The 17,467-nt window shown below is 39.2% G+C and overlaps 2 protein-coding genes across 5 annotated transcripts in view; one reads left to right on the top strand and one right to left on the bottom strand.

The window, feature by feature from the left end:
* The window catches only part of NUP88 (nucleoporin 88), a 29,477-nt gene extending 21,798 nt beyond the window's left edge, over positions 1 to 7,679 (top strand). For 2 of the 3 annotated variants that reach the window (XM_081269982.1, XM_081269981.1), the window contains 9 exons: positions 807 to 897; positions 2,806 to 2,907; positions 5,097 to 5,255; positions 5,656 to 5,781; positions 5,886 to 5,951; positions 6,064 to 6,144; positions 6,441 to 6,567; positions 6,723 to 6,841; positions 7,517 to 7,679. In XM_081269982.1, coding sequence (XP_081126108.1) covers positions 807 to 897; positions 2,806 to 2,907; positions 5,097 to 5,255; positions 5,656 to 5,781; positions 5,886 to 5,951; positions 6,064 to 6,144; positions 6,441 to 6,567; positions 6,723 to 6,841; positions 7,517 to 7,580 — 935 coding nt within the window. In that variant the 3' untranslated portion in view covers positions 7,581 to 7,679. Of the gene's footprint in view, positions 1 to 806; positions 898 to 2,805; positions 2,908 to 5,096; positions 5,256 to 5,613; positions 5,782 to 5,885; positions 5,952 to 6,063; positions 6,145 to 6,440; positions 6,568 to 6,722; positions 6,842 to 7,516 lie in introns of all 3 variants that reach the window. The other variant, XM_081269983.1, reaches the window with a different exon arrangement.
* Positions 7,680 to 7,960: 281 nt separating this feature from the next.
* Positions 7,961 to 17,467, bottom strand: part of RABEP1 (rabaptin, RAB GTPase binding effector protein 1) — a 98,333-nt gene continuing 88,826 nt past the window's right edge. For both annotated transcript variants that reach the window (XM_081269979.1, XM_081269980.1), the window contains 5 exons: positions 15,862 to 16,051; positions 15,032 to 15,087; positions 12,262 to 12,360; positions 11,233 to 11,349; positions 7,961 to 10,562 (listed from right to left, as the gene is read on the bottom strand). In XM_081269979.1, the coding sequence (XP_081126105.1) occupies positions 10,461 to 10,562; positions 11,233 to 11,349; positions 12,262 to 12,360; positions 15,032 to 15,087; positions 15,862 to 16,051 (564 nt within the window). In that variant the 3' untranslated portion in view covers positions 7,961 to 10,460. The remainder of the gene's footprint in view (positions 10,563 to 11,232; positions 11,350 to 12,261; positions 12,361 to 15,031; positions 15,088 to 15,861; positions 16,052 to 17,467) is intronic.

Genomic DNA, 17,467 nt, shown 5'->3' with positions numbered 1-17,467 from the left:
CATAGTTACAATATATCCAGCAATTCCCCTGTGTATATACTTAAAGAGAAATGAAAACATGTCCACACAAATACTTGTATACAGGTGGTCATAGCAACATTATTCATCGTAGCCACATAAGTGTGTATCAACTGATAGATTATTAAAAATGGGTCTATCCATCCACACAATGAAATATTATTCAGACATAAGAAGGAATGTAGTACTAATAACATGTTCCAATATGGGTGAACATGGATAACTTGAAAACATGCTAAGTGAAAGAAGTCAATTAAACTATGAATTTTATGATACCATCTATATGAAAAGTCCAGTATAGACAAATCCACAGAGGCAGAAAGATGAGTGGTTGCCTAGCTCTGAGAAAGTTGGTAGAAACTGAGAGTGATCATTAATAGGTCTGGGGGTTTCTTTTAGAGAAATGAAATTATTGTAAATTAATTGTAGTGATGGCTATCCAATTCTATTAATATAGTAAAACCCACTGGATTGTACACTTCAGAATGGGAGAGTTTGGTGGCCCAAAGGGTATTATTAAAAAAAAAAAAAAAATTAGTGTTGAAAAGGAAGACTGTGGAAGGGAATTATTCCTGAGATTATTCTCAGTGAAATGTTTCTCCATTTACAACCTGACCAAGAAAAACCTTAATTTCCTTTCCACAGCAGAAATCTAGACGCCTGAAGTAAGGATATTTGTTAGAAGGGAATAATCCTTTAGAAGGAATGGTTTGAGAAAAGTACTTTTAATTGCATTTAATATGGAGATTTGTCTAAGCATCAATTAATTTATATGCTTTCCTTTATAGATGAAGAAGATAAGGATAGTTTACAAGAACTTGCTACAGAACAGAAATGTTTTGTAGAACATATCCTTTGTACAAAGCCACTGCCATGCAGGTAAAGCTCATCTCTCCCATGTATACAATGATAATACTAGTTCATTTCAGTAATTCAAGTACATACATACTTAGAATACTTCACCCCAAGAGTATCATGTTAAACCTTTCTCCTGTTTCAAGGCCATTCCACATGTTATTTTCTCTGTCCCAGTCCTGACCCTAGCTTACTATCCTCTTGGTTAACTCTTACTCTTGTTTTTGAGACAGGGTCTTGCTATATTGTAGACTGGCCTCACATGCCTGGGCTCAAGTGAGCCTCTTGCTTCAGCCTCTCAAGTAGCTAGGATTAAAGGTTGTACCACCCACATGACACTTACTCTTCTTGCTAATCTGACATTTCTTCAGAGGACTTCCTTGATTGATTCCTTCAGAGGACCTCCTGTTCTTTTTATCATATTATATTCTTGTATTGTAACTTGTGTTTGCTTAATGTCTGTCACCACTACTGCAATATGTTTGAAGAAAGCAGTTTCTTATTCTTAGTATATTCTGTTGGTCTTTTGTTTACCCTGTGTACCAGAGTGCCACTCAGTAAATATTTGATGAATAAGAGAAAAGGGAGGTGTCTAGAATGATTCCAAAGTTTCTTCTAAGGATAAATGTGATACTTTTCAGACAATTGGAGACATAATGAGTGAATTTGGGAAGACGGAAGATGAATTACGCAGGCATCTAGAGTTTTATGTTCTCTGTAGGCCATCCAGGTGGAAGAGCCTACTAGCAGTTGGAGATAATAGGTCTGAAGTTTGGAGTGATCTTGTATAGGACACTAGAGATGGGGAATTGTCAGCATTGGAGCGATGATTCTGGCTCCAATGTAAGGTTACCCAGTAAAGGGCCTGAGACGAGTGGAGGAGATCTGCGTGAAGTGATCTTAAAGTATGAGCAGTGGGTAGAGACAGGAGCCCAGCCCTGGAAGGAAACGTGAATAAAGGGCTGCCAGAGACACTGAAGGAGAACCTGAAGGGAAGGATGTCAAGGATACCAGGGAGGAGCTGTTTCTAAGAGAAGGCAGCAAGGAACTGGTGAGCAGTGATCATAGACTTGGCAATACAAAGAACCATAGGACTGAGGCTGACCTGGGTACTGGTCATATAATATGTAAGCACTCTCTCAATGTGGGCTTCACACTGATAACAAAAGTAAAATTCTAGAATTTCCTAGATTCCCTCCCCTTTAGAAAGAGGATAGGAAATGTGTTGTTTATTACTGTCTAGAGACTGCTATTCTAAAGGAGGAAAGGGAGAATTGGTCAGTGTGTAATTTTCAGATGAGAGAGAAAATGGCACAAATGTTCAGGGACAAAAACGTGCTGTGGCCTGAGGGTGGGATTTCATGGGGGCCAGTTATAGAGTGTGTTGGCAGGGATAGTTCCCATTTGAGAGCCACAGTTTGCAGTTTCTTTAGGTGAAGTAGGAAGGAAGTTAGAGGGAGGTGTATGCTAGGTGCACTAAATGAAGTCCTATGATAGATGTTGGCTTCACTGAATGTGTAATGTGAGATATACCCTAAAGTTCATTGAATCTGTTAGGCACTAGATGAGACACACATATATAGCTGGTGTTTACGTGTGAGCTGATACATAAAGAGTGAACTTGAGTGTACTGTGACCTCTGAGATTATCATAAACCCTGTGAGCCTGTAGGTTCCTGAGGGACTTGGTAAATGGCCTCTTAGACTGATAAGTGGCAATTTGGTTTAGACTGATCAGAGGTTTATTACAGGCTTCCATATCACCACTTTTGAGATTATGGCACTGATAGCATATCCCAGGTAACTATCAGCCTAGGCCTGAAAAGGCCACAGGCTGGTTACGTTCTTTGTTCTTGGTATCATTGGGGTATGTCTTTGTTCTTAGTATGATTGCATCTGCCACTTTGTAACTTAACTGAATTTTTTCCTCCAGGCAGCCAGCTCCAATTCGAGGATTCTGGATTGTCCCTGATATTCTTGGGCCCACAATGATCTGCATCACCAGTACCTACGAGTGCCTTACAAGGCCTTTATTGTATGTCCTTTTTATATTTTCTACATAGTAACTGGTTCAAACTTATACATAATTTTTTTTTTTTTTTAATTTTTGGTACTAAGAATTGAACCCAGAGGCAATTTACCACTAAGCCACATCCCAGCCTTCTTATTTTTAAGACAAGATCTCACCAAGTTGCTTAGAGCCTAAGTTGCCGAGGCTGGCCTTGAACTTGTAGTCCTCCTGCCTTAGTCTCCCAAGTTCCTGGGATTACAGGAGTTCGCCACCACACCTGACATATTACAATTTGTTTTAGCTTCTGGCTTGAGGGTTGAAAGGGTGGATATGTCCGTTTTCCCTGCTGTGTCTGGAAGTGTTCATTTTAGACATGGTTTCTGGTACCTCCATCAAATAGCTGAAAATTGAGAGCTTTTCCTTAAAGTGTGGGAAAAAATACTAAAGTTAATAATGAATTCCATTATTAATATGAACTAGATTTAATAGTCATCAAGCTGTATGTGCCAGGCCCAGAAGTAAGCCATGTTCCTGCATTACCTCCTAGAATTATCAGAGTAGCCTTCAAAAAGAACACTGTTCCCCATCTTACAGAAGAGGAAACAGACTTGAGAGTTTAAGCCAATGCAGAAGTCAAGGAAAAGACAACTGGGATTTAGGTCTGATTGATTCTAAAGTTCATATTCAGTCTTAATTTCTTCTCTACCAGCCTCATCAGGGAGTGTGTAAACTCTAGAAGAAAGGTGGTATAAAGCCAAACTCAGCAGTCCTTGTTGCTTTTTAAGAAACTCAGATATTAAGCTGTAATTACCATTTTCCTTTTCCAACAGCTTTGGAAGGTCATTCTGAGTTTTATAAATGCAGGAGTAGGAATATCAAAATCAAAAGTCAGTTCTGAATGTTAAAGCCTAGTCTCTTGGTGTCAGTTCGGAGCATGTGCTTCTATATACTGATTTATGTAGAAAATACTAGCATTCATTTACTGTCCTTAGAAGGTCTTCTGTGAGCCAGGTCCGATATTGCACGCCTGTAAACCCAGCAACTTGGGGAGGCAGAGACAGGAGGATTATGAATTCAAAGCTAAGCCTCAGCAATGGCGAGGCACTAAGTGACTCGGTGAGACCCTGTCTCTAAATAAAATACAAAATAGGGCTGAGGGTGTGGCTCAATAGTCAAGTGCCCCAAGTTCAATCCCCAGTACCAAAAAAAAAAAAGTTTTCCACATTTAAAAAAAAAATGACGCTAATACTACTTAGATGGGGAAAAAATATAAATTTTGTGTTGCTTATACTAAAAGAGACTGAAAATTAGCAAGATTAAACAAAATAAAATCACTGGAAAAATATTTGCTGTTTGCCTCAGCATATTTTTCTTTTTTTTATGTTGATATCTCCTGGGAAGCTTTTCTTTCTTTCTTTTTAATATTTATTTTTTAGTTTTAGGTGGACACAATATCTTTATTTTACATTTATGTGGTGCTGAGGATTGAACCCAGTGCCTCATGCATGTTAGGCGAGCGCTCTACCACTGAGCCACAAATCCCAGCCCCAGCCTCAGCATATTTTTCAAAAGTCCACATACCTTTAGTAAAATAGGACCTAGTCACACCAATTTCAGAGTAAAGATATGAATCCTAAATGGTGAAAAAACTCAATTATCTGGATACCTTCAAATCATGTTTCTGCCAACTCCCTAAAATACAGATTATCTATAAAGTAATGTCACTGTTTAACAAACCTTGTGAATTTAAATTGTCATTTTCAAAGTAAGTTAGTTACCATGTTGCCAAAATTTTATACTCTTTCAAGCACTTTCTAAAATTGCCTTTGCAAATATTTATGATTGAGGGCATACAATTTTTAGGAATCAAGTTATATACAACTGCATATGGCATATAGTTGTTATCTGTCTTAAATTGGTGTTGATCAAGTCTGTACCTAAGAAAGGAGTGACTTGTTTGTGGCTCTAGCTTATAAAACAAGTTCTTGAGTCCTTTGCAGAAAGGATCTGTTGGTAGAGTCCAAAATGCTTTCACACATGGCAGCATAAAGGGACAACTGCTGAACATGATCTCTTCAAGGTGGAAAACATACATTCTTGTGCTTTTGAGTAACAACTTTTTGTTTATGTTCTCCAAGTTCTGGATAAGTTTGGTTTATGCTTTCATATAATAAATAACTCCATTGGTAGACTTTCATTTATCTGTTTTATAGAAGTACTGTCCATCCAGCTTCTCCTCCTCTGCTGTGTACCCGAGAAGATGTTGAAATGACAGAGTCCCCTCTCCGTATTCTGGCTGAGACCCCAGATTCCTTTGAAAAGCATATTAGAAGCATTTTGCAACGTAGTGTTGCCAATCCAGCATTTCTCAAGTATGTGATCTTGGGCATCCAGATTTTAAGAATGGGTTTTGTTCTCTCTTTTCAAAATTATTGTTCATCCTTTCCATCCTCAGCTATTTCATATCTGCTTTACTGTGGTGGAGGTGGAAGAGACACAGGGCATATCTCATCAGTTAGTGAGTAGAGGAAGAGAAGTGACACCTGAGAGTGATAAAGTGAAAAAGGAAGCTGGGCATGGGGGTGGATGCCTATAATCCCAATGGCTTTGGAGACTAAGGCAAGAGGATCATAAGTTTGAAGCCAGCCTCAGCAACTTAGCAAGACCTTGTTTTAAAATAAATAAGTGCAAAAAAGGAAAAAAGCAGCTGACTCAGTCTGTTTTCACTAGTCTTACTTGGCTAAGGAAAATGATAGAAATTTTCATTTTAAGATCATCTGAAAAGGATTTGGCCCCTCCTCCTGAGGAATGCCTTCAGCTCATCAGCAGAGCCACCCAGGTGTTCAGAGAACAGTACATTCTTAAGCAGGACCTGGCAAAGGAAGAGATTCAGCGGAGGTAGGATGTCTTATGTTCACAACCATTAGTCCCTGGTTGGTAGCTGGTGCTGTATTAATAGCCCAGGCCTGGCTTCTGATTAAACTTTATTTTCCTTCTTAAAGGGTCAAATTATTATGTGACCAAAAAAAGAAACAGCTAGAAGATCTCAATTATTGTCGAGAGGAGAGGTAAGTGTCAAAACTAGGGAGAATGAAACAGTAATGTAGGGGACTGAATCTCACCTCAAGATGTTGAACACATCAGTGAACCCCAAGAGTCTTTTGTTTCTTATGCCATCAGGAAGAGTCTACGGGAAATGGCTGAGCGCTTAGCTGACAAATATGAGGAAGCCAAGGAGAAACAAGAAGATATCATGAACAGGTCAGTGGGCTGTGTAAATTTCAGTTCCCTACTCAGATACTAGCAACCTTATTAAGTACTAATAGTATTATGAAGAAAATAGACCTTAGCAGTTGCTCACATACCTATAGAATTGAATGGATCCCTGTTTCTCCTCTGAAGTGTATGTTAGGAAAGATATGTCACTTTCCCCTAATCTATCCTGTGGAGACCTCCTCCCCAGATACCAGAGTCTTGAATTACAAGCTTTATTGTGATTATATTTCTCATAATTAGCGGAGATCTTAAGCTGAGATATTTGCTTACCTTATCTAAAGGATGAAAAAAGTACTTCACAGTTTTCACACTCAGCTCCCAGTTCTCTCTGATAGTGAGAGAGACATGAAGAAAGAATTACAGCTGATACCGGATCAACTTCGACATTTGGGCAATGCCATCAAACAGGTAGGAATGGGTACAAGGTGGTTAAATTCAGTCTTATTTTTTAAGCATTATGCTACAGAAAATAATTTCATAAAATATAACAAGAACAGATTAAAACATGTAAAAACGTGTGGCAAAGCATACTAAAATATTCATGTTCTGTTTGATTACTTAAGGTTACTATGAAAAAAGACTATCAACAGCGAAAGATGGAAAAAGTGCCAAGTCCTCAAAAACCAAGCATCACCCTCAGTGCCTACCAGCGGAAATGCATCCAGTCCATTCTGAAGGAGGAGTAAGTAAATGCTTATAAACTTGCTATTGTTGTGAAAATAGTTTTTTTTTCTCTGGAGTATGCCAAAGTCTATCTCTGTCTTCCCAGGTAAAGATTCCCAAGTTTTAGTGTCTGCACATCACTAATTACTAGGATAGGCACTTAAGCAATGAGTATGGTGAGAGGATGGAATATGATGGCTTTTCTATAATGTGATTTTGTTGCGTGGTCAAAAGTATTTTCCCAGAGAAAGACTATGTTCAAAAATATTTCCTAGGGGACTGGGGTTGTTGCTCAATGGTAGAATGCTCGCCTAGCATGTGTGAGGCACTGGGTTCTATCCTCAGCACCACATAAAAATGAAATAAAGATATCATGTGTCCACCTTCAACTAAAAAATAAACATTTAAAAAAAAAATCCTGGGGCTGGAGGTATACAGTTCAGTGGTAGAGCAATCAAGTAGCATACACAAGGTCCTGGGTTCTATCCCCAGTACTTAGCCACAAAAAATAAATTCCAGTAGTTGAACCAGTTTGCCGCCTTAAATGAGTAAATACCTACTATCCATCTGGAACCTTAAGTTGTTAATTTAAGCAAAGAAGTTCTTAGATAATTCAGCATTACTCGCTTCAGTTCTTAAGATTCTGTACTAATGACATTCATCTCTAAAAATGAGTGACTTTATGATTTTACAGGGGTGAACACATAAGGGAAATGGTGAAGCAAATCAATGATATCCGAAATCATGTAAACTTCTGACACCAGGATTAGATTCACAACTGAAATTAACAAAACTGAAGATTCAAACCCATACTGTAAACCAAACAGCACTAATTTATAAAGAAGCATTTTTTTGGATGCATTTGGTGTGGTTTATCATTTTTAATATTTGTTTTATAATTATTGAATAAATATATTTAAAAATTGGAATGTGCTTTATAACTAAACTCAGTGATCGTATGCAACAAGGGCCCGGTATCATTTTCAGAAACAAAACCACCCTGAGACACAGGCTTTCAGCTGTACACTTCCAAGTCTCCTTGACCCTACTGAACTTTCTCTCTATTGAAGCCAGAATAAGAGCTGCATTTTAAAGTAGCATCACAACACTAGAATTCAAAGGAAAAGGCCACACAGTCTACTGGGCAGCAGCTTTTTTTAATTTGAACACTTCTTCTTAAGGAAACACCTTCAGTACAGTTAGCAACAGTTACACCTGCAATCTGCTCAGAGCAGAGCTAAAGATCCACAATTGCCAAGGCCACCTCTGCTCACTTCTCACAGGCACTATTACCTTTCAGAGCTGAGTTTGGCTGTGCTGTGTCTCGACTGAGTAGGTACAAGGTGCAAGTGTTAGCACCTTAAGGAAAGAAAGAAATAGCTTGGTAGGCAGTATATGGTTTTGTCTCAGCTTTACATCTTTTTGTATCTGCCAATATGAGTTCTGAAAGGTAATAACCATACCTGCCTAGAAATGGCCAAGTGACTGCCAATTAAAAACCACATTGTAAGGTACATTTCAGGTAAGAGGTAAATTGGGTTAGACATGCGAGAGAACAGATGTACACAGACTGAATACAAGCACAGGAACACTTGTGAAACCCAACTGATCTTTTCCTTAGAAGGGATAAATTTCACCTTCTTAAATCAGATTTCATTTATTCAGAAAATCCCACTTAAAGAATTATCCTACCTGGAGAGTATCACAGCAGTTTGTTTCATACCAGACTGTTAAAATGCAGTCTCAGTTTGGGTTTTTCTAGGATATTTTTCTCAATTTAGTGGATTCCAACAGTTTGCATCTGCCATAGTACAGACCATGAAGAGTTCCCTAATCATGATTTTATTGCCCCAATACCCATCTTCTGGGGAAAAAAAAAAGGTGCTCAGTCTCAGCAGTTAACTGGAAACAATGGTTCAGAAAGATTACGAATTACTCCTCATGATTTATAGTGCTAAATAAGCTTAGGGCCTATGCAAGGAACTAGTCTTAACTGTAAATCATATTCTGTAACTAACAAAATTCCCTGTAACTCAAAAAGGACATGTTTCCTTTAAACCAAGTAGACTTTATACAAAAGGACTTCAATCAGTTATAATGCTTCATGCATGACAAGCCTTTAGCACTACTTTCATAATTAGTATTTACTTTTAAATTCATAATCATGAATGCAAGACTACAAAAATAATCCATGGGATGATGTAATGTAGTCCTTATCATTTATCCTGTGGAAGAAAGATCTTTAGGACAAATCCATACTGACTTCATTTATAACAAAGTTCACTAATTCCTATAAGGTTCCTTCAGGTGTCCCTCTGCTATTCAACATCAATTAAAAAAAAGTACTTAAAACATTTTTCCTTTTGAATGTTGTACATGGTGAATTAAACAGAGCCTTCCACTAGCTGCTCTTGGGGCAGTACTGTAGCAGGTGAACAGTGAGCATGACACAAATTTACTGTTTCTGCAACACTTCATGAAGCTATGGCAAAAACAACTTGTTCCACCAAGGTTTTCTTCACACAAGAAACTCACTCTTGGAAAATGACAGAGCAGATTTCCAAACTGATTGATACACTAAATGGATTTCCCCCCAATTTCACTGTGAGCATTGTCACTTAAGACTCCAGATCAAAATTGTAAAAGAAAATATCAAGTAAGTATCTGCCAAACCTCATTACTTTTCTATATTTGACACTTTTAAAACAAATAGTATTTAAGCCCACTGACTCAAGTTGAAAATAAGTAGATTTATAAATATATGATAGATGATGTCAGGTATAGTTTATTATTTTTTCACTGATCCAATAACTAGGCCAAAACATCAAAAGTCTGGTGCCAGTTCAACCCCGGCACCTATGGGGCCCACGAAGATCTTCCAGGTATGCAGAAAAAGTGCTTCCAAATAGTTTCTTGTGCTTTTCCTTTAAACTCAACTTCCAATACATACATATATATATGTATATATACATACATATATATAATCCATATATAACCTCAGCCAAGTTTTCAAATCCTCCTAATTCTTTACTTGAACTGGTTTGGTTTGCCACAATCTTAAAGTTCTTAGGCAAGTTTCAGTAGCATTTAAAAATCCTCCAATATAAGATAAAATGGTAAAAAGAAGAAAATGTACTGAATGAGGGAAATACAGTCAGTAGCCAATGGCCTGCTCTCAAACTTCATATTTTAATATAAAATATTCATACAGCATACTACACCTCTGTCTGCTATCTGAATACTGTTACTGATGAGCTCTCTAGACAACAGAAAAAGAAATTCTCTCACTATGAACAGAAAATGTAATTCCAACACTACTGGGAAGTTGCTTTAGGGTAAGAAAATGTGTTTGAAAATTTTATGTTGGAGAAATCAGGCAAAGATACAGCCCTTTTCCATCACCAAATCTGATCCCACACCTGTTGGAATCAAGCCCGGAGTCTGGTTAGTGTTCATTGGAAAGGTCTGTTGGCTGTCCCTGTGCTGCACAGTCTTCTCTCACCAGAAATAAGCATTTCTCCAATCGTCCTTTTGTTGTGACTTCGGCTTCTTCAGTTAAGAGTTAAATAATAATTAATGTTGATCTAAAGATGAGTTAAAAACCCCAAAGTGCAGACTAGAATCCTGCTGTCAGGGTGTCATGTCTCAGGGAGCTGGTTAATGTCTGTCAGTTTGGTATCATTCAGAATTGCCCGGATTCTCTCCAAGGAGTCTGCTTGCCGGATCCGCTCTAACTGCACCTGGAGAAACAATGGTGAGATATGTGCAGGTGGCCCATTGCCTAGATTTTCTCAGCCTTTGGTTTAGCTGAGATGCAGCAGATTAATTCACCAGAGCAGTCATTTCAGAGAAGGAAGGCAGCAGCAAGAACAATTTAATTTTTAAAATTCCCCAAAGCTACTTTGTAACAATCTAGAATTATGAATATAAATGCTGTGATTATGGAGACCTGACTCAATCCCCAAGACACAGTTCAGCTGGGAAGAAAACAAGCTGACAGTCTACTAAATGTCACTAGACATTGACATTGTGCCGAGGGAGCATGGTGGAGGAAGGAAGTACTTCAGACTCAGCTCAGGGACCTAGAAGATTCCACTGAGAGGACAAACATAAGCTGGGCCCTCAAGGAAAGGAGTCAGGGGTAGACAAGGAATTTACTGGAGGGAACACCATGCCCTGGGCTGGACACTAAGTAGTTTTTAAAAAATTTAGGTCATAAAATACAAGTTTATACTCATATAGCAAGGTATAGAGGAAAGCAAAGTCTGTAGGTTCTGGCTTGATTGTCTAGGTAGACATCTGGGGTAGAGGTAAAAGCAGCTGCAGTCACTACATTGCTAGCTACTCTAGTGCTCAAGGATGGCAAGATTCTCTCCCCACAGTTCCACAGTGGTTCCCCAAATGCCTCACCTGAAGGGTCTGAGAAAGCTTTACAAAATCTCTCTGGACTTGTTCACTGACATCTAATTCTGTCTGTAATCTCTGAGCTTTGTTCTTCTCTTCAAACATTAGTTGCTCAACAGCAGCCTAAAATATAAAAGTTTTGAATGTTAATGCCAAAGAGGCAAAGGTCAGAATTACTCAGAAATTTAAACTTGTTACCTACTCCTAGGGAAGATATCTCCCATATCCCACTAATCTCTCTTTATCTATAGGGCAAGGGTGCAAACTGGCCAAGATATCTGCTCTAGGATCTAAAATGAATTGGACACAAAAGCCAGGATAAAAATGGATTAAAGTACTGCACCAGCTACTTCCAGCAACTGGTGACAGTGATTAATATAAAAACAGCTGCTAAGATCAGTAGCTGTCACAGCAACAGGGATAGAAACCTCAGGGATTTCTTCTGACAATCACAATAAACAAATATCCACCAGGAAAATTCTCAGTAAATATGCCCCAGTCTTCCTTATAGCACAAAACTTCAGCAGGATGTGAACTGTTGCCTTTCTAAAGACAAGTGGCTATTGAATAACACCAACAGAACATTTCTGCACCTAAATGTCTGACCACACAGTTCACTAAGATGCTTTCTAGGCAACTCTCTCTACAATTAGCCAAATGCCCTTCAATTCTAACTGGATCAATCAATTCAGGCAGTAAATGTGGTTCAATACAATCATATGATCTGACACATCATTCAAATGAAATGAACATTTCAAAGCATGTTTCTAACTGGGCATTGCCCAAGCTTGGTTTAACGGCCCTGATGGCCAATCTGGCCTACTAAAGCCTATGACAGGCCTCTAGGGCTGGCAGAATGAAGATTTACTCCAACTCTGATTCGAATTCATTTTCTTTTTGCAAGCAGCTAGTCTTCCCTACTTTCAGGAGGTGATATTCCATACCAGCAATATTGGTTTGATTTGGTTTTGTAAACAATTAAGATGTGTTCCTACATTCTTAGCCTTAAAAGTTAAATAACCACAAAAATATCACCTTAGCAGCAGTCTCTTTCTTTAACTGGTCTTCCAAATTGATCTTTATCTCCTGAAGATTCTCAAGCTGTTGAGACTTCTCTCTAAATGTAGAATCCAACTGTAAAATTAAAAAGGAAAAAGCTGAACCTTACAAACTCCCTATAGGCCAGAGCATGCTGCCTAGAAAAGCCTACAGGCTATGTTTGGAATGTACTTCTCACCTTTTAATGTCTGGATTCTGTTTTTCCTTCCAGAACTATTTTTTCATTAACTACTTATTGGGTACCTACCATGTTCTAAGGCTTAGAAATGGAGAAATCAAGAGAGACCAGACATGTTAATAATTATGGCATGTGAACCCAGAAGAAGGAAAAAGTACTTAATTCTGCCAGAAAACTTAAGAAGTATTTCCTAGAAGAAATGCTGCTTGGCTACTAAAAGATGAAAATGTTTATAGAGGCAGGAAAACAGGGAGAAAAGAAACAGAGACACTCAAAAAAGAGGGAAACGGTGGCATGCATAAAAATGCCTTCAGGAATGGTGGTGGGTTCTTATCCACAGCAGTGTCAGGGCTGTAGAATTTGAGGCATGTCAGGCAAGAAGAGATCTCTGGCTGGCTAAGGAATACCAACTTGTCCTGTGGCTAAAGGAAGCCACTGGAAGGTTTTTCAACAAGAGAGGTCATAGTTGAGTTTGTAATTTTTTGAAGATCACCTTGCTTTTAATATAGAGATGAATTTCAAGATGCTAAATTCAGGAGACAGGAAACAAGCTCTTTTTTGAAGCACATCCCCAGCGCTTTTGTGTGTGTGTATATTTTATTTAGAGACAGGGTCTCACTGAGTTGCTTAGGGCCTCACTAAGTTGCTGAGGCTGGCTCATGATCCTCCTGCCTCAGTCTCTTGAGCTGCTGGGATTACAGGTGTGTACCACCTCACCTGGCTAGGAAACAAGCTCTTAAAATATTTAAAGTGAGAAGTGAGTCTGAAACCACACAGGGTGACAGTGGAGTAAAATGATAAGGTGTTAGTTATCTGAGTACAGTTTATTCCCTCTCTCATTTCTCCCACCCCCACCCCTGCTTTCTGGCACTAGGGACTGAGCCCAGAGCTTCACACACGTGGCTCACTGAGCCACACTACCAGCCCTATAGTCATCTCTATAATGCAATCATAGTAGTTAAGTGGAGGCAGAGGCAGGCTGCAGCAGGTAAGGACTGCTTGTGAGGCCCTTCTTCAAGAGTGTCAGCAAGCCAGGAACAGTGGCACACACCTATTAATTCCAGCAAGGCAAGAAGATCACAAGTTCAAGGCCAGCCTGGGCAACCAGTGAGACCCTGCCTCAAAATAAAAAATAAAAAGGGCTGGGGTACAGCTCAGTGGTAGAGTACTTGCCTAGTATGTGTGAGGCCCTACCTTAAAAAAAAAAAAAAAAGATGTTGCACAAAAGCCAGGCATTCATGTAGTCCCAGCTACTTGTAAGGCTTAGGCAGGACAGCTTAAGACCTAGAGTTCAAGGCCAGCCTGAGCAACTCAGTGAGACCCTGTCTCAAAATAAAACTAAACAAGGGCTGAGAATGTAGCTCAGTGCCTGCCTAGCACATGCAAATCCAAGGACACAATCCCAAGCACTAAAAACAAAAATGTGGCAGTCAAGAAAAGGAAGGTGGCTTGAGAGAAGTGCAAAGAGAAACTTTCCCTTTTAATGGGAGACACCTGAACATATCTGAGTAATAGGAAAGATCAACAAAGAGCCCAAGACTCAGAGTGGAAGGCTGGAAAACACGAGAGGGATTCAGTGAAAGCACCTCTGCAGTGACATACTATGGTGAGAAACAGATCATCATTTTCTCAAGGAAGAAGAGAGAAGGCTGGGAATAAGAGCAGGAGAACAAGTGACTGAGGAGCCTGAAGATGGTCCTGCATTATGACTACAGAGTGAGCTCAGCATCTGCTGAGTGTGAGGGATTTGAGGTGATAAAGACTGAAGTAGTCCCCACAGGGGATGGAAGAGAGACACCTTAGGACAAATGAAAGGCTGTCTGGGAACACCAGAGCCCCATCTAACAGCATGAGCAGAACTGATGGCATCAGCAGCCTGGGGACACCAGGTCTAAGCCAAAGTTGGGCCGTAATTAAATGAGGGCAGCAGAAGGACAAGGAATCTGGGGATTGGAGAATGTGCATGGAAGACTAGCTGAAGAGGCAAGGTGTTTAAGTTGCAGCTTGGAAGTAAAGAAAGCAAAGCCAAGAAGGAGTTACTTAATCCAAGAGAAAGGAAAACTTAAAAGTTAAGGGAAGTGAAGAAGTGGAGGAAGTACCCCGAAGGACCTGTAGGAGTAAGACCAGGATGATGAAAGCTGTGGCCAAGGAGGACAGAGTGGAGGCCAAGATCTCTGACTAAAGGAATAAGGAGGCCAGGAACTGAATGGGTTACCTGTCATAGGTGTTGTGTTGTCTAAAAGAGGACTCCAAGCCAGCTAGACAGCATGCTCTACTTAGAAATGTTTTCTACACACTCCTACGGTAGCTTTATGCGTACATCATGTCAGGACCATGCCTGCCTGTTTCCCACGACAATGGAGACTCCAGGCTACAGTCAAGTCATCCTCTTCCCCTTTCCTCCTCCAGTCAACACAGCCTGACACACAACAGCCTCTGAATAAATGTTCATCATCATCCAAAGTTCCTTAAAGGCCAAGTATTGTGCTCAACTATTTCTTATTCCTTGGCTCTAAGATTAAATATCAACTGATTGTTGACAGAATTAATTTTAAACTTACGACTCACCTGTTCTTTTTCTACTTTTATTCTTTCTAATTCAGCCTTCAGACTAGAAATGGAAGCTGTAAGAGGAAAGGGGAGAAATATTAGCAATCATTTATTATTGTGCATTATTTTTTTTCCTTAAGCTACACCAAAGGACTCAAATATATACTGAACATGGGGGAAAAGGTCCTTTCTCAAAACTATCCCCAACCAAGCAGCATCATTATCAAGCTCAGTTAAAGGCAGAGTCCACATGAATGGACACTATTATAAACTACCTCTCCATCAAGTATACACATCTGACTGTCAGGGGGAAAAGATATTCCTAGCAGTTAACACATCAAAGTTCTACTTGGAAATATCACCCATCTAACTGCATTCCCAGTGGCCTGGATTCCAGTGTTGTTTTCTGTTAGTAACTGACAAAGAAAGGTCATCAGAGCTCCTAAAAAACACAAAGATTTTTTGTTTTTAGTTTTTTAGTTGCCATATTACTAGATATATCAGAACATCTGAGAAAAATGGGTTGAATCCTTACTTTTTTCCTATACTTTCCTCTTTTCCACATCCTATGACCAACTATTAATTTTCACAATCAGAGAAGTTTTATTTAATCCCAGTGACTCAGGAGGCTAAGTCAGGAAGATCCTAAGTTCTAGGCCAGCCTCAGCAACTTACTGAGACCCTATTTCAAAATGAAAATAATGAAGGGCCAGGTATAGCTCAGTGGTAGAGCACCCCTGGGTTAAATCTCTAGTATCGCTGCCCCCCCCCCAACCCCGGCCAAGAAAAAAAGGAAGTAAAAGTTTTATTTAGTAACCAATTCTACACTATATCACTTTTATCTTCACCTATTTCCTCCTTGCAGTTTTCTATTTCTAGCTGCAGAGTTTCTTCAAGGTTTTCTTTTAAACACTGTTCTGCTTGAATCTGCTCTTTTAGGAAAAGTATCTCAGCCTTCAGCTTTTCTTCCATGTGGTCTGCTGCTGTCCGCACATGAATGATGTTCTCACGGTATTTTAATACCAATTCCCGGAGCACCTGGATTCAAGAAACAAGTAGTTATTGGATTTGTGATGGTGAAAGGAAGTAAAGAAACAAAAGATCTTCTACAACCAGAATTTCAGATATTGTTCTAAATGATTCAAATATTAAGACTCTGATCTTTAACCCACATAGGGCTTCAAAGGCACATGACATGTCATTTTAATGCCCAATGTTTCAGAAGTAAGACAATTCCAGTCAAAAATGTGTGTTTTGAACTACATGTTTCCCTCAACCTATTTCCTAAGCAAAACAATTAAAATGTTAAATGACTTGCAATACTAGGTTCACTAGAAATAGTAGCTTAAGTGAAGGGGGGAAAAATCCTCAGGAGTAAGTGTGAACTCTAAGAGAATGAAATTTAATTACTTACCTATTTATTCATTTAAACTGAATATCTACCATAGGCAAAATAGTATCTCAAGCCAGAGCTAAGTAGCAAAGGATGCTTCTAAGGTGATTAGCTATTTTTCTATAATAAATTCAGTGCAAATCTTATTTTCCCCTAAATTTTAGTACTGGCATCTTCTAAAAATATTTCCAGTTATATCCTAAAGCAACTGTAAAGTAAAAACTGGTATTTTTAGATAACCTTTAAAATCTAGAAATAAAAAATCTGTAAAGAATACAGAACAGAGAAGTCTTTCTGACCAAAAGAGAAAAGTATAACAACTATACTTTTCTATAGACAGCAGGTTATAGTACAGTGATTTTAAGCTAATAGCAAAGCACCCAGGTTTCCAATACCTTCTGATGAGCAAGGAGGAAGGCTCTCCTATGAAAGCCAGGAAACTGAACTAGACACAAGCTGTGGGAGGTGACTGCATGGACTGCATGTGGCTAAAGGCAAGATAAACAATTGAATCTTTATAAATCATCAAATAAGAGTAAAAAATAACAATAATGTTAAGATGTGCATAAGAAAAAAGAATGAGGTCCATATTGTAGAGGTTGAATCTACAGAACAGGTTTAAGGGAAACACAAAACTATAAATTTATTTAATGTTTGATTTTTAAATACTTTTTTAACAATTATTGTGGGGAGCCATTCTGACACGTGATTGGGTGACTCCCGTTAAGGGCCTGAGGCACTCTGGCTGTGTCGGAGTTATCCCGACCCTTTCCTGATGAGAGAGCCCATCCGTGTGGGGGTGTGCGTGACCACTGACCCTGGAGACCCAATCACTGACCCTGACCTTGGAGTGCAGCCCCCCCTCAACCTTCATTGGATGGAATTCTCCCCTGAATCTCTTGTCCCCCAAATAAAAGGCTCTCTCTCTCTCCTGCTAGCCCAGAGTAATCCTCGCTGCCCTGCTGGGCGGCTGGAGGCGGGAACCAGGGAGGCGAGCCGTCTCGGACCTAGCAATGTAAAATAAGGTACTGGTTTGTGTGTTTTATTTTGATCTCTTCTAA

Source organism: Spermophilus citellus, assembly GCF_964194105.1.
Source record: "Spermophilus citellus genome assembly, chromosome: 17".
In the NCBI taxonomy this organism is placed as follows: Eukaryota; Metazoa; Chordata; class Mammalia; order Rodentia; family Sciuridae; genus Spermophilus; species Spermophilus citellus.
This window is presented reverse-complemented; position numbering and strand designations above follow the sequence as displayed.